The 14,251-nt window shown below is 37.0% G+C and overlaps 1 protein-coding gene across 3 annotated transcripts in view; it reads left to right on the top strand.

The window, feature by feature from the left end:
• The window catches only part of ARHGAP42 (Rho GTPase activating protein 42), a 289,662-nt gene that overhangs the window by 147,631 nt on the left and 127,780 nt on the right, over positions 1–14,251 (top strand). For 2 of the 3 annotated variants that reach the window (XM_024115293.3, XM_024115292.3), the window contains exon 4: positions 8,527–8,598. The exons of the other annotated variant lie outside the window; for it this stretch is intronic. In XM_024115293.3, the coding sequence (XP_023971061.1) occupies positions 8,527–8,598 (72 nt within the window). The remainder of the gene's footprint in view (positions 1–8,526; positions 8,599–14,251) is intronic. 3 annotated transcript variants of the gene reach the window in all.

The raw sequence follows: 14,251 nt of genomic DNA, 5'->3' as shown, positions 1-14,251 counted from the left end.
TGAGAACAATGCTGGCTGTGGGTTTGTCATATATGGCCTTTATTATGTTGAGGAAAGTTCCCTCTATGCCTACTTTCTGCAGGGTTTTTATTATAAATGGGTGTTGGATTTTGTCAAAAGCTTTCTCTGCATCTATTGAGATGATCATATGGTTTTTCTCCTTCAGTTTGTTGATATGGTGTATCACGTTGATTGATTTGCGTATATTGAAGAATCCTTCTTTGCATGATGTTTTTACCTAGTCAGAAGGAGGCGCAATTATTTAACACGTTGAAACAACTGAGATTGCAGCATTTCTTATATTATTTGGAGCCTGTGTTCTCAAAGGTAGATTTAACCTCAACACTTCCCTTGTATGACCTTTGAGGTAATGCAGCCATATAGTCTATAAAAAGTGTTTTCCTAAATGCATACTTTTTGGTCAAAATCAAAAGAAAAGTATTTGTTACAATGAAGGTATGTGCAGGATGTTTGGATAACTGTTTTGACTGGTTTTTAAGATGTCCGTTTTAATTTGACCCTTCACATATCTTGTTATTTACAGTTGAAATATAGTTTGACCTTCTTTTTTGCTGTTTTTTTTTAAAGCCTCTGTTATTATAGTTATAAATGTAGTAATCAGGATGGCAATAAGTAGACACAAGTTTGTGAGGAGGTAGTATGTTATGGTTAGATCTGCTGTTTACAAATGTTTTCCACAATGCTTGAATGCTATAAAAGTATTCTTAGTTTAACCTCCCATTAGTGATTGCTGGGTAAGAAGAGACAAAGCAAAAGTAGTTTAAGAGTGACAAAAAAATCTAGGAAAAATAACTTACCTTTCTAGTCCAAATAACTCAGTATTCAGAGAATTTCATTTGGTACAACGTAGAGTTAATGACATTATTAGATCACAGTGGGTTGTATGAAATTTTGCAATTTACCCCTCTCCTCTCCTTTCTCAGCTAGATTCTGTGAAAATGGTCAGTTTCTTCTTGGGTGAATGCTCTTCTGCTCCCTCATCTTATGAGTATAGATGGTTTTATTAAAAAAGAGTTAACTTTACTTTGAGTTATATTCGGGACAGTCGTAAGTTCTAGAAGCAGAGGGGACTGCTTGCTCTTTGGCCTAGGAACCGGTGTGTTCCATTTAAGAAGCCTTGACATCCAGTATGTGCTGGTGCGATTTCACTCTTTTATGTAAAACTCCAGTAGCAACATCCTAAGTCATTTTAAAAAGTGATATTGCATTATAATTGACCTACTCAAAAATAATGAATTTAGTAGGAAGCAAGTACAACTTTGTATTAATAAGCTCTTATGATCATTATACATAAAATATAAAAATCTTTGTAAACAGGCTATGAGATAAAGGTATGTTATCATCTTTATTCTATAGAAAGGGAAACAGACATGGAGAGTTTGAGTAACTTGACTGAGATTGAACAGTTTTCATGGGAATATTCGAGAATTAAATACAAATCCATGCACTCTCCTGGAGAGCGTACTTCTACTTATTTTCTGAAATAAAAGATGGGATTCATATAGCACCATTCTCCAAAAACTTAAATTTCTTTTCCTAAGTATATTCCCATAAGAAAAGTATTATTACTGATAAAAGTAAAGATGAAGCTAATATTAAATATAAGTGAGTTGGATCTAAATAGATGAGGTCCATTGAAGGAGGATTCATAATGGAACACCGACTTAATAGAGAGGATCAAAACATCCAATATTGAAGTAATAAGTGACATTCAAGTAGGAATTAAAGGGATTACTGTGGTACCCAGATAACCTTACATTTTTTTTTTAAAGATGAAGACATGGTTTTTCAGAGTACTTTGCTGCTCGCATTAAAGGATATAAAGTAAAATGCATTTAGTTTTAACGTCATAGTACTTATTATGTGACAGTCTTGTTCATATGTCTATCCTTCACACTTTCTGTGAGATTTGGGTTTTGAGTTCTAGTTTAGAAGAGCTGTGGGTTTGCTGACTTAGAGGACTGACTCTTGTGAGGTGGTGGAGAGTTAACTTGACCAGTCTTAGTGTGAGCCTCGGGCTATCCCTAGACAACTTGCCAGAACTTCATCTAAAAGGAGGGGGCAATAGGACGGGGATTGGAACAGGCAGAGGAGAGATACTTGCCTGTAATCCCAAATTAGGACTCTGATCTGATTTTCCAGTTGCAAATACCAATGGGAAAATGATCCAGTCTTACCTCAGAGACTATTTATAGGTGTCTTCCACATTGATTGTGTTCACTCTACTCATTATTACATACCTTTGTGATCTTTCCCCTTTGCGTGGATTGGCTATAATAGGCATCTCAACAGGAAATTGTTTTTGCAGTGAGCTACATCATCCATGTTTTATTTCTGTAAATAACTTGTTCTGTTGTAACCTTCTCAAACAGTTGCTTTTGATAGCACTGCAGAAAATCGTTAAATCTTCTCTTCAAAACCTGCAGTCTTTCAGAGCTGTGATAGTTTGAGGTACAGAATTGTAATCTTACATCCTGGTGGGACAGTATAATCATTGATTTGTGATGATCTGTGACTGTACCAACAACACTCCAGTTTAACTAAAATGTGGAGGGGGGAGAGAAAGTAAAAGTGTAAGAAGAATTACTTTTCAGATTTGTTTTATTCCATCACTACTCACTTCCTTGGACAAACAAGTTATGGTAAGGTTCTCAGCAGTGAAAAGCAAGCATTGAAAATTCCTATAGGACAGCACTTGAAAATTCACGGTCTATAGAAAATAGTAATTCATGTATACTTGGAGGAAAAAAAAACCCAAACATGTTTGGATAATCATTCTTCTAACCACATAAAAACATTTCCAGCCATTACTTTTGAGCGATTTATGAGCACTCCCTTGTGGCTGTTTATTAGAACCGCTTGAAATAGCAAAAGAAAAGCAACAGCAAGCTTAACTGCCTGGTTTAATGTAACACACCCACAGTTAAAGTGTGTCTACCCATTAAATGCAGTATTGTAAAGTCTTACCCAATATCAGATTTGCTTCTCTGCTGCGAAAAATAAGTGAAATAGCTGGTGATTATTTTTGAATTTAAAAATGGACCAATATCTATAAAAATAAGTTGTCTAAACCCAAGGTTTAGGTAATGATTAAGAATTATAAAATAGATAATAGTTAATTGTGCCTTAATTACTGAAATATGACCTTTTCAAGAATTTATATTATCAATATCTAGTGAGAGCATTAAAATTGCTTTTATATTTTTCCTAAAGCCTCTTAGTGAGGTCATGCAAAGTAACACGTTCCACAAATATTATGGAAGCCTGAATCTCCTGAACTCTGTGACTTGATTCCCACCCCTCTAACCCCCCAGAATTACCTTCTGGAAGGAGTTTTATCAAGCCTCTTGCGTAAATCTGGGGAGAAAGAGTTCCGTGTGAGCCAGAATTGCATTTCTCTGGATTCTTTTTTAAACCTTGTGAAAGTTAACTCACCAGAGTTGTACCCCAGATTCACATTTTTAATTATGGTTTTCTAGCATTTTGTATGTTATTTTCCTTTATTATGCAGTAGTAACAGTAACTAACAAAAATTTAGATACCTTCTTTACTTCACACTTAGATTACTTCAGATTTGAAGAATTTCATCCTTGTTATTGACCAGTGTGTAGGGATGAAAGGCATGTGTTCCCTGGGGCGTGTACAAAGATGAGGGTCAGAAGCAGCCAGATCGGGTTGTAAATCCACTTTGTACCCTTTGAGTGTTGGCATTTCCATTTTGACCTCTTGAATTTAGCTTCATATGATGTGAACAACAGCCCATCGACTACATACAAAAGAAACATCATATTTCAGATGTAAAACCACACATATGTTATTATGGTTTATGGAAAAATTTAGGTTCCTGTGTTATCTACCACTGTAGATGGATACTCTGAATGGGTCTCTGTTCTGTTAAATTAATTTGGATTTCAGTTTCTACCTTTTGAATAACTACATTTTAAATCATCTTGGGACATTCTCAGACTGCTTAGGAAGGTTCTGAACACATAGTTGACGTTGTGAATTCTGTGAAGAAACAAACATTTATCGAAAGCCTGCCATATGCCAAATCTGTGCTTGTTATTTTAAAAATACATATATTTTCCCTTTGATTTTTATAAAAACCTTAAAAGGTATAGGGATGAAGACATCAAGTCTTAGCAGTTTAGGTGCCGAGATTCAAAATGGATCTGGGTCTAACTTTAACACTCATATTCTTAATATATTCCAGATGATTTTTAGGTTTTGAACTTCATTACTCACATAAAATCAACTTTAATCTCAATATTGTGAAGGGCTTAGCATAGTACTTGGCACACATTAAACACTCAACAAATCATCTCTCTTGTTATCTCTATCACTCCATTGGATGTTTTTCTCCCCCTTCATTTTTTTCTGTTTAGTACCTCTGGAATTTATGTTTTATTCCTTCAATTTCACATTAATAGAATGAGAGTAGGGAGAAGGAAGAGAAAAAAATTGAGCAAGTCCAAAAACAAGAGAAAAAAATGAAGAAATAGAGATGGGAAGTAATACTTGCCCCATTGTGTGGTTGTTAATGATCACATTTGGTTGAAGTTTATATCCTCAAGTTTTGTTTTATTCCCAGGTCATACTTACATAACAGCCACATAAGAGTTGTGGCAGAGATTTAAACTATTGGATATGAATGTGAATGCCAGTGTCTTAGTATACAGATCTGCATCCATTCTCTCTCTCTCTCTTTTTTTTTTTTTTTCGGTTGTGTTGGGTCTTCATTGCTGCACATGAGTTTTCTCTAGTTGCAGTGAGTGGGGGCTACTCTTCATTTTGGTGCATGGGCTTCTCATTGCAATGGCTTCTCTTGTTGTGGAGCACAAGCTCTAGGCGTGTGGGCTTCAGTAGTTGCAGCATGTGGGCTCAGTAGTTGTGACTCACAGGCTCTAGAGCACAGGCTCGGTAGTTGTGGCACATGGGCTTAGTTGCTCTGCAGCATGTGGGATCTTCCCGGACCAGGGCTTGAACCCACGTCCCCTGCATTGGCAGGTGGATCTTAACAACTGCGCCACCAGGGAAGTCCCCACATCCACTCTCTTTTCTAATTTTTCCCTTCCCAATAAAAAACCATTTTATTCATATTGATTAGTTCTGCTATTTTGAGGTGGAATACTCTGCTGCAATATTTCTTTTGAGTCTTCCCATGGCATCAGACGTAATAGGTCCAAAGTGAAATCCATTGTCTTTATACTTTCTCTACCAAACATACTCCCTACCTCATTTATCCTAGTTCTTAATGTGGTGCCAAAGTTCCAGTGCCTGAGGCAGAAAACTTAGTGTCACCTTTGACTCCTCTCCTTCTGGGTCCTTTTAATTTTTTTTTTTTTTAAACACCTGCCTCTGCAGTTCCCTTCTATCCATCTGTCAACGCCGCAGCCACCTGATCTATTTATCACTTCATTGTGTTCTTCTCCCAGCCATTCAGCTTGCATATCTTGTCTTTATATCTTCATTCTCAAAGTATCCCACATATTACTTCCTAGAACAAGTTTTTACATTAATCTGCTTTTTAGAAACCAGCAGTGATTCCATGTTCAGGTTACTTTGCCTAGATTATGGGTATCCTTTCCATACTTATTCCAGTTAAGTTTCCTACTAATGTACATGCTTTTCCCCAGTTAGATAATGTTATTAGTTAATAACATATGGAACCTGCTATGTGCCAAAACTGTTCAACGTACTTTATATTCATTGTGCCATTCCCATTTTTAAAAAGTTAACTGAAGGCCTGTAACTTGGTCAGTGCACTCACAATTGGGATTGACTCTTAATTAGCGTGTAATAGTTTCTTTTCCTGCACTGCACTCCCCCTTCTCACATTCCATGCTTAGTTTTACCCCCCACCTTGCCTTTTTCATGGTGTTCCCTGTTCCTAGGATATTTTTTCTCTTTGGTGTATCCAATTCATATCCGCTTCTAATTCACATCCACTATGCAAATACTACCTTGACTTATTTAGTTCTCATGGATCTTTCCTGTTGTCAAAATTCTGACATATTTATGAAGAATTCTGCATAGTTTATCATGTAACTATTCTCAATGTAATCCGTTTTGTCTCAGTTTTTCTGAAAATTTTAGCAGGGCTTTATAAGCATTAAATACTTGTTGGATGAACAATTTTTTCCCTCTTTACAAGTAGACATCAACTTTCTGGAAGGTTTAGCCCATATCTTAATTTTTTCCCTTCCCCACACAGCTCAGCAATGTGCTTGGCATGTATATAAATACTTAGTGATTGAATGTAGGAGAGTCTAGGCCATCTGTCTTTTGTGACTTTGATGGGAAAATACCTTCTCATTTTGTGCACATAGATGCACTTCAACCAAAAGGGTAGCACAGAAGATTAAGATAAAGAAGTGTATCAGGTATATAATTACAGAATGAGATACGTTATCTATGTTTATTTGGGCATACTAAAAGTCTTAAACTTTTAATACTTAACTAGATGTAAGGCACTGAGCTAAGTGTTTTACATTTATTATCTTCTTCATCCTTAGAACCAAGCTATTGGATAGTGATGCAGCTGATGCTCAGAGTGGTTAAATAGCAGCTCATAAGCAATAGAACTGGGTTTAAACTCAGGCATTCTTGATTTTAAATATGTATACTTATGTGCTGTGCTGCATATCTTGTTATTCACCCTCATTGTTGGAGTTTTCACCACTTGAGACATACCTCCCTGTTTAAGTTCATTAACTTTAAATACATTAGATCATGCTGGTTTCCGGCATAAAGTAAACATTCAGTGACTGTTAGCCTTTATTGTTGCTATTTTTCCAAAGTACCCTAAAGTGTCCATGACATTGTCTTTCCCCTTATGCAAACATTAAAGGCAGAATCAGCTATTTATTAGCTCTGTAAAATCTGGAGAAATATATATGTGTGTGTTTAAATGTATTTGGAGTTTCATGAGGGCAAAGAGGATTTAGAGAGTGAGAATTTAAAGTGAGCTACTTTGCTACTGTTTCCAATCATCTCTCTGTAGTAAGATGCAATGCCTGCACAGTGTATCTGGAGGGATGCCTGTCTTGAGCTCACAAATGGGAAGTAGGTAATGGATGTCAGAGGTATTTACGGTTGCCCTCAATGTCTTGGGAAGGATTTTGACTATTGATCTACTTTGTATGTTTTCACAATGGAGGATTTTAGGTCCTCTTTTCAAGAGGTCATCTCATTTTTCTGCAAATTGGAGAATGACAGAATCATGGAAGGCATTACTACTTTAGTTTTTATTTTTGTGTATACTATCTTTGTGTGTTTAGATCATGGAATTTAAGAAATAAATTCCATAATTTGACTAGAGAATAACCAGTTTAGTGAAAATAAGTGAAAGTAAAACCCTTTTATTGAAATTTTAAAATTTTGATATAATTTCAAACTTACAGAAAAATTATAAGAAGAATATAAGGAACTCCTATATACTCTTTAACTTATTTTTAAATAGTGACCTATTTGAAAAATAGGTTTTTCTTTAATCTTAGCATTTGCTAATTATGTAATAAGTCATGTTATTATCACAGTGGTAGAATGAATGATAACCTTGTTAACTGGGCCTACATTTTCCCCCTCAGCTTTATTGAGATATAATTGACACATAACATTGTGTAAGTTTAAAGTATACAACATGTTGATTTGATACATTTATGTATTGTAAAATGCTTACCACCCATGGCATTAGCTAATATCTCAATCCTGTCACATTGCTACCATTTCTTTTTGGGGTGAGAACATTTAAGATCCTATGTTTAATTTTAATGCTTTCTAAAGGGATTTTTTAAAAATCAAGATTTCCTTCCAGCATACTGCTATCCTTAGAAATGTCTGTCTCCTCATATCCAGTCACTGCCCCCACCCCACCTCGAACCCCCTCACAATATTCTTGCAGATCAATTTAAAGATTTATCTGTTTTAAAATTTAAATGAAACCCAATTTGGAGTTTTGGGCTAAAGTACTGTTCATTGAAATGAAATGCGAACAGTATGAAATGAGAACATTCAGGCAAATCCCAAGTGTAAGGAATCTAATTAAATAGGGAAAAAAATAAGCCTTATTTCATTTTGCAGCTGTAGAACTATAACATTCTAGTGGCAAGATGGAAGAGCTTTTGTGTGGCTCAGTTTTAAAATGATGCTTGAACTGACTACATTAAACCAGTATAATTAAAGGTATTTTAAAATTTAGTATCTGTTGTGCTATTTTAGTTAAATTTTAGAATATGAAATTTAAATATTTAAGATCTCACCATGTGTACGTGCTTTCACATTATTCACATTATTGTTAGGATGAAGTGAAATAATTTGTGAAAACAACTTAATTATAAAGTAGAAAAAGACTATATAACATGTGAGGTATTTTTATTTCATTTATAGAAGCAAAGGAGAAGAAAAGCTGTTTATTTAAATAAGTGGAATAACGGAGCCATCTTTATTTCAATATTGTTTGCATGAATTATACAGAATTTAATGTATTTGCATTTTTGATTTCAGATTCAAAACGCTAATGATGTATTAATTGCGCCACTTGAGAAATTTCGCAAAGAACAAATAGGTGCAGCAAAAGTAAGTGTTGCATTTTATTATTCTTTGGATATTCTCCTGATAATTAAAGATGACAGACGTAATTTCAGATGTTAACATTTTTGAAATTAGAATGACCTTTTAAAACTTCCATACGTCATTTAAAATTTTTGCACAGAGCCTATTACAAAGACTGGAATTCTTTTAAACACAGAAAAGATATTATTCTTCTACTGAATAGAGAAAAAGTCAGCGTAAGTGGGTTCCTCCCATTCCAACAATGGTAGGAAATTAACTGTTTTAAAGACGGTGAAATTATGGTAAAAATATGAGGAGCGTTCCTAACATCTATCTAAAATAAAATTAGGCACGAGGTATGTATATTGAAAATTAAGGTAGTAATTATAAAAGACCTTTTATTATTTTTTGTATTTTTTATTCTTAATAAAAATATTAAGAATATAAATATTAAGAATATAATATAAAGTGTTTGTGGAAAACTTTAGACGTCTTTGTCAGGCCTTTGCATTAATGTTTAATTGGTTATGGATCAATTAAAATTTCCCTGAGCCTAATAATTTCTGAAATTTACTTACATCCTCTTTCTTAGATCCATGTTTAACTACCTTCTCAACATCATGTAAGGACATAAAATTTGGGTTTCCAAAATAGAACCTGTCATGTGTCATGTTTCCCCTATCCTTTCTCTTATTTGGTTTTCTAATTAGTCAGTGACATAACTCTTCCCTCTTTGAGCAGTGCTTTCATTCTCCTGCAGGAATATTTCTCCTCTATTGTCCTCCCTTCTGTCTGAAATATTGAAATAGCCTACTAGTTGGTCTCTACGTCCCCACCCTAATCTGTTAACAAATTTTTGCCATGTTTAACAGTCGTTCTTCAATGATGAAACCCTCAATGGTTGTCTCTGAGAGAGACAGTTTAATCTTGATAATGAAATTTTTTCACAGTGTGGCCACTTTCTACGTTTCAGTATACCTCCCTCATCTGGCACAGCTGTCTGTTCACTAGTCCCTGTATATATCCTGGCTCTACTAATGGCTTTGCCCGAACTTTTCCCCTCCTTGGAATATTTCTTACCCTTAACTTGTTGAAGTCTTGCTAGGTCTCCATGGTCTCTTATATTCCAGCACCAGAAAGAAGCCTTCCTTTATGTGGGTCTTTCCTCATATATCTGTTCCCCTTCCAGAATTGATTTTTTTTTCTTACAGAATCAAGTAGTCCTTATGCTTATTTCCTGTAAAAAGCTATCACAGTCTTCCTTGAATCAGAGTTTTATGTGCATTTCTCCACCAATTATGAGCCATTATCAAGTCAAGAACTAAACCAGAACCATTTCTGTGTTAATTCAGCAAACATTTATCAATATCTTAGTTGGCCCACTTGTGGCAAGTATGGTGTTTGATAAGATTAAGGGATACAATTGTAAACAAGACAGACAAGCTCCCTACACTTGTGTCATTTATTATCTTTTGTGTATTTACAAATGCACTGAGGATTGTGATACAGAAGTGCAGGGTGCTTTGTGAGAGTATAATTAATGGAACTGACCTTGTCCAGAGAACCAAGCAATGCCTTCTGGTGGAAGTATTGGTTAAGCAGAGAACTAAATGATGAGAAAGAAATAGCTAGAAATGGAGATACAGGGGCAGCAAGGGAGGAACCTTCTTTACACTCCAGAAGAGGGAACAGAGAAGGTATGAATAAAGGCCTTGAAGAAGGAAAGAGCCTGGCATTTTAGTGGAAAAAGTTTTAATGTGTTCAGAATATAGAGGACCGTGGGGATGGAGGACATGTGCACACCTTTGCATTTACTCCTTATTCTATTTTACTCTTATTCACTGATAAGATAAAGAAAAGTTGTAGGTAGAGGAGTGATTATATTTGATCAAAATATTATAAAATATTTTGATATTTTAAAATATCACTCTAGTTGCATGCCATGCATGCATTGGAGGAAGCAGGACTGCTTGAGGGAAACCATGCTTGGGAGTTAAAGGACAGTTATTTTGGATTCAGAAGGGAGCACTGGCTGTGGAGACAATGGGATGTATTTCAGAGGTAAAATGGAAAGGGTAGGAAATGGGTTACATACTGGCAAGTGAGCAACAGCACATTTCAGTGATGACTCCCAGGGTTCTATGTTGTAAAATTGGGTGTTTTTTGGAGCCACTAACTGAGATAAGGAACATTTATGTTTGGATGGCAAAGATGGTTTGCCATGAATGAATTAGAGGTTTCTCTGAGTCATCCAAATGGAGATGGTGAGTTAGCAGGTGTATGTTCAGATCTGAATTAGAAACATGTTTGGGAATTGTCCTCTAGGTGATAATTAAAATCATGGAGATAGTTTAGATCCCCCTGGGAAAGAGTAGATTGAGAAGAGGACCTAAATTCTATATAATCTGAGAACTCTCAACATTTGATGTTTGGAAAGAAAGACAGATAAGGAGGCTGAGAAGGAAGAAGCTGAAGAAGGAAGAAAATACAAGAATGTGGTGTCTCAGAGCAAGAAGAAGTCTTTTCAAGAATAATAATAGCTGATCCTTCTTGAGATCTATACTGTAGGATAGATTTCGCTGAGCTATCACATCTGTGACCTGATTAAGTCCTCACAAGCAACCTTAGTGGTGAGTACAGGTGTTACGTCTGCTTTACAGTGAGGAAAATGATGAGGTCGCCTGCGTGCACCACTTCACAGAGCTGGGAAATCAGACTGTGGATCTGAAATCAAGCCATTTTCCTTCAAAGCCTCGATTTACCATATTTCACTTCATCAGTGATATTTTTATGAAGTTAAAAACCTTTGTGAAGAATTCTTTCCCTAGCACAGAATATTCCAACTTTTTGGCCCATTTAAAATAGTAAATTTCATATGTGTATAGATTCTTATTTGCAGGTTTAGGTTAGCTACAGTTGCAGTAGCATGAGCAATTACACCCATTTTATTTTGTTTTTTAAGTATCTCAATTGCTGGACAGATCAGCTGGGGACACACAACAGTGTTCTATGACCTTGCCTACTCGTTGGGAGGTTAAACTTGTAGTTGAATTAATTCAGATGAAATCTTGAGCATAAATATGGTTGTACTGGGCCTCTTGGTGGTGGTGATTCTGTGTATTTTTTTTTTTGCCTGATGGCTCTTAGTACTATATTGTTTCTCAGCTGCTAAGTAATCCTTGTTTAGTTAAGTGAACAGAAAGCAGGCATTCTCTTCTGCAATATTTGTATAGGTCAATTTTCTTTTTTTCTGTTATTGCAGAAACATCTTGGTAGGAATAAAAATCTTGAAAATGTTGATTTTTTTTTTTCTATCGCTTTACTTCCTGTTTTACTTAGGTATTTTCTTACTTGGTAAATAAAGTTAATTCTACAAATGACACTCTTACACTTTTCACAGTCTTGACAGTGGAGGTTTCCCACAAGTGTGTTCAGGCTGATGAGTCAGCTAGAAGGCAAGAGTGTCAGTTAAGGTCCACTGCAGTCAGGACCTCCTCAGCTTGGACCTAGTGGAAAACAACTGAGTCAGGAGTGGCCCTCTCCTCACAAGCAGATGATCCTATTTAACCGAAGTGGATAAAGTCCATGGATCGCAAACATTTCCTTTGTTAAAATGTGTTTTTGAGACACACTTGAGCTTTGAGCTTTGAGACACCTGATACTTTGCTGTGGAAAGCAAGGCCCTGAGCGAGCTACAGTTGTGGGGAAAAAAACACTGCATCTGTGAGAGGCATTAGAAAAGATTAATGATGGGGTTGTTGAACTGAAGGACAGAAGAGATGGGTCCTGCTTTGTGAATAGCTAAAGATTAGAAGAATTATCCATAAACACTTGTCAAGAATGTATTTATTTAAAGGTTCTTAGTCTGAGGGTGTATGCAGAATGAAATTGTATTGCAGGCCTGACCTATTACATGTGTCAGACATAGAAGTGAATGTTTGGTTTCTTTAATTCATCTCCTCATACACTGCTGACTTAAATTCTAGAAATGAGTGGAACATAGGTATTCCGAATGAATGATGCCAGCTAGAATTTCCACAATATGAATATGCCTAGAGCAGCATTATTATAGAGCAAGATGAGTTATAACTTGTTTTCACACTTTTTTGTATATATTAACAGCTATATTTCATTGTATTGGAAGCGTCCTCCTTGCCCCCAGAGAGAATGAATTGTACGTCATATCTGCAGTTTCCACACGTGTCCCTGCATAAACTGGCTGACTCCAAAATATTGGTAGAACTTCATATCTGAGTTCCTAGTCAAAAACAAATACATTATTAGGGAGAAATCTGAGTAACCAGTGGCTCATTTTCCACATATAAACGGACTGAGCAGCTGGCTGGGGGTAGAATGAGGACCAGAACTCAGTTCCTCAGACCAGCAGTCTTTTGACTACTCCATGCTGCTCTTCAGAATACTCTTTTGTGAAATATTTTTTTCTCTACTTTTAGCAAACAAATGTTTTAGTGTGAAATATCTTAATGATAAAAATGTTGTAAATAAGCCCAAACTTGCCCACTTTGAGTCAAACCTATTTAATGTATCTGTCTTGATTTAAAAATTCCCCAGCACAGGCCTGGGCAGTATGCCTCCTTGTAATGGAAAATGTCCTGTGGTGATAGGCCCAATGGAGCAATCACCCTTCCAGGGAAGGGGGAATGAATCACACGTTTAGTCTACCCCTGGGCTCAGGGTACCCCACAGACCCTTCTCAACAACCCTCCCTCCCAGCGTTTAAACTTTTAATGTACAGAGTGGCCCCCTTCCCTGGGCCTTTCCTGTGCCAACTTGATACCCCCTTCCCCAAGGTGGGTGCTGGAGGCCTGGGCAGTATGCCTCCTTGTAATGGAAAATGTCCTGTGGTGATAGGCCCAGTGGAGCAATCACCCTTCCAGGGAAGGGGGAATGAATCACACCTTTAGTCTGCCCCTGGGCTCAGGGTACCCCAGACCCCTCTCAACAACCCTCCCTCCCAGCGTTTAAACTTTGTGCCTTTGACCATCTGCTGGGTCTGAAGATATTTTATGCAAAGAGTTCTTGGGCCCCTGAAGGCAAGGATGGGGGTGCTGGCAGCTGTCCCCTCTCCCCGGGGATATGCAACCCTTAGGGAATGCCTCAGAGCCCCCTCCCAGCCAGTGGAGAGATGGACCCCTCCCTTGCTCAGTGCCTCCTGGCCGGGCCTTCACTCCAGGGAGTCCATATATACATTTGGTAAGCCCACCCCTCCCATGTTGCATGCATGTTATACTCCAGAGCCAAAGTATAGCCCTTCCCCCTGTAGCCTCTGCCCTGCCTCCCCCTGCTGGGGTGGTGGGGGTATGACTGAAGTGTCATCCTAGATGGATTTTGTGGATGTGGGAACAGGGGCATTGAGACTCTAAAGCAGTAGACAATCCCCAGATACCATCGGTAGATTTGGAACTGCATTTGTTGTTTATTTTATATGCATATATTTTAGGGCTGTAGATTTACTTTCCTAGTTTGTTTTCCATAGCTTATTCCTGAGCACAAAATGCTAATAATCGATTACGTTTATTTTTCCTCACCCTGGCCTTTGAGGCAGTTGGGACCAGTAGCATCATCTTTTCTACTAGAGAGACCAGAGGCAGAGAGAATTCGAGTGTGAGCTAGGACTAGAGAAATTTGGACCTCCCACCGAGAGGCTGGGAGGCAG

Source organism: Physeter macrocephalus, chromosome 16 (genome assembly GCF_002837175.3).
Source record: "Physeter macrocephalus isolate SW-GA chromosome 16, ASM283717v5, whole genome shotgun sequence".
NCBI classification, from domain to species: domain Eukaryota; kingdom Metazoa; phylum Chordata; class Mammalia; order Artiodactyla; family Physeteridae; genus Physeter; species Physeter macrocephalus.
This window is presented reverse-complemented; position numbering and strand designations above follow the sequence as displayed.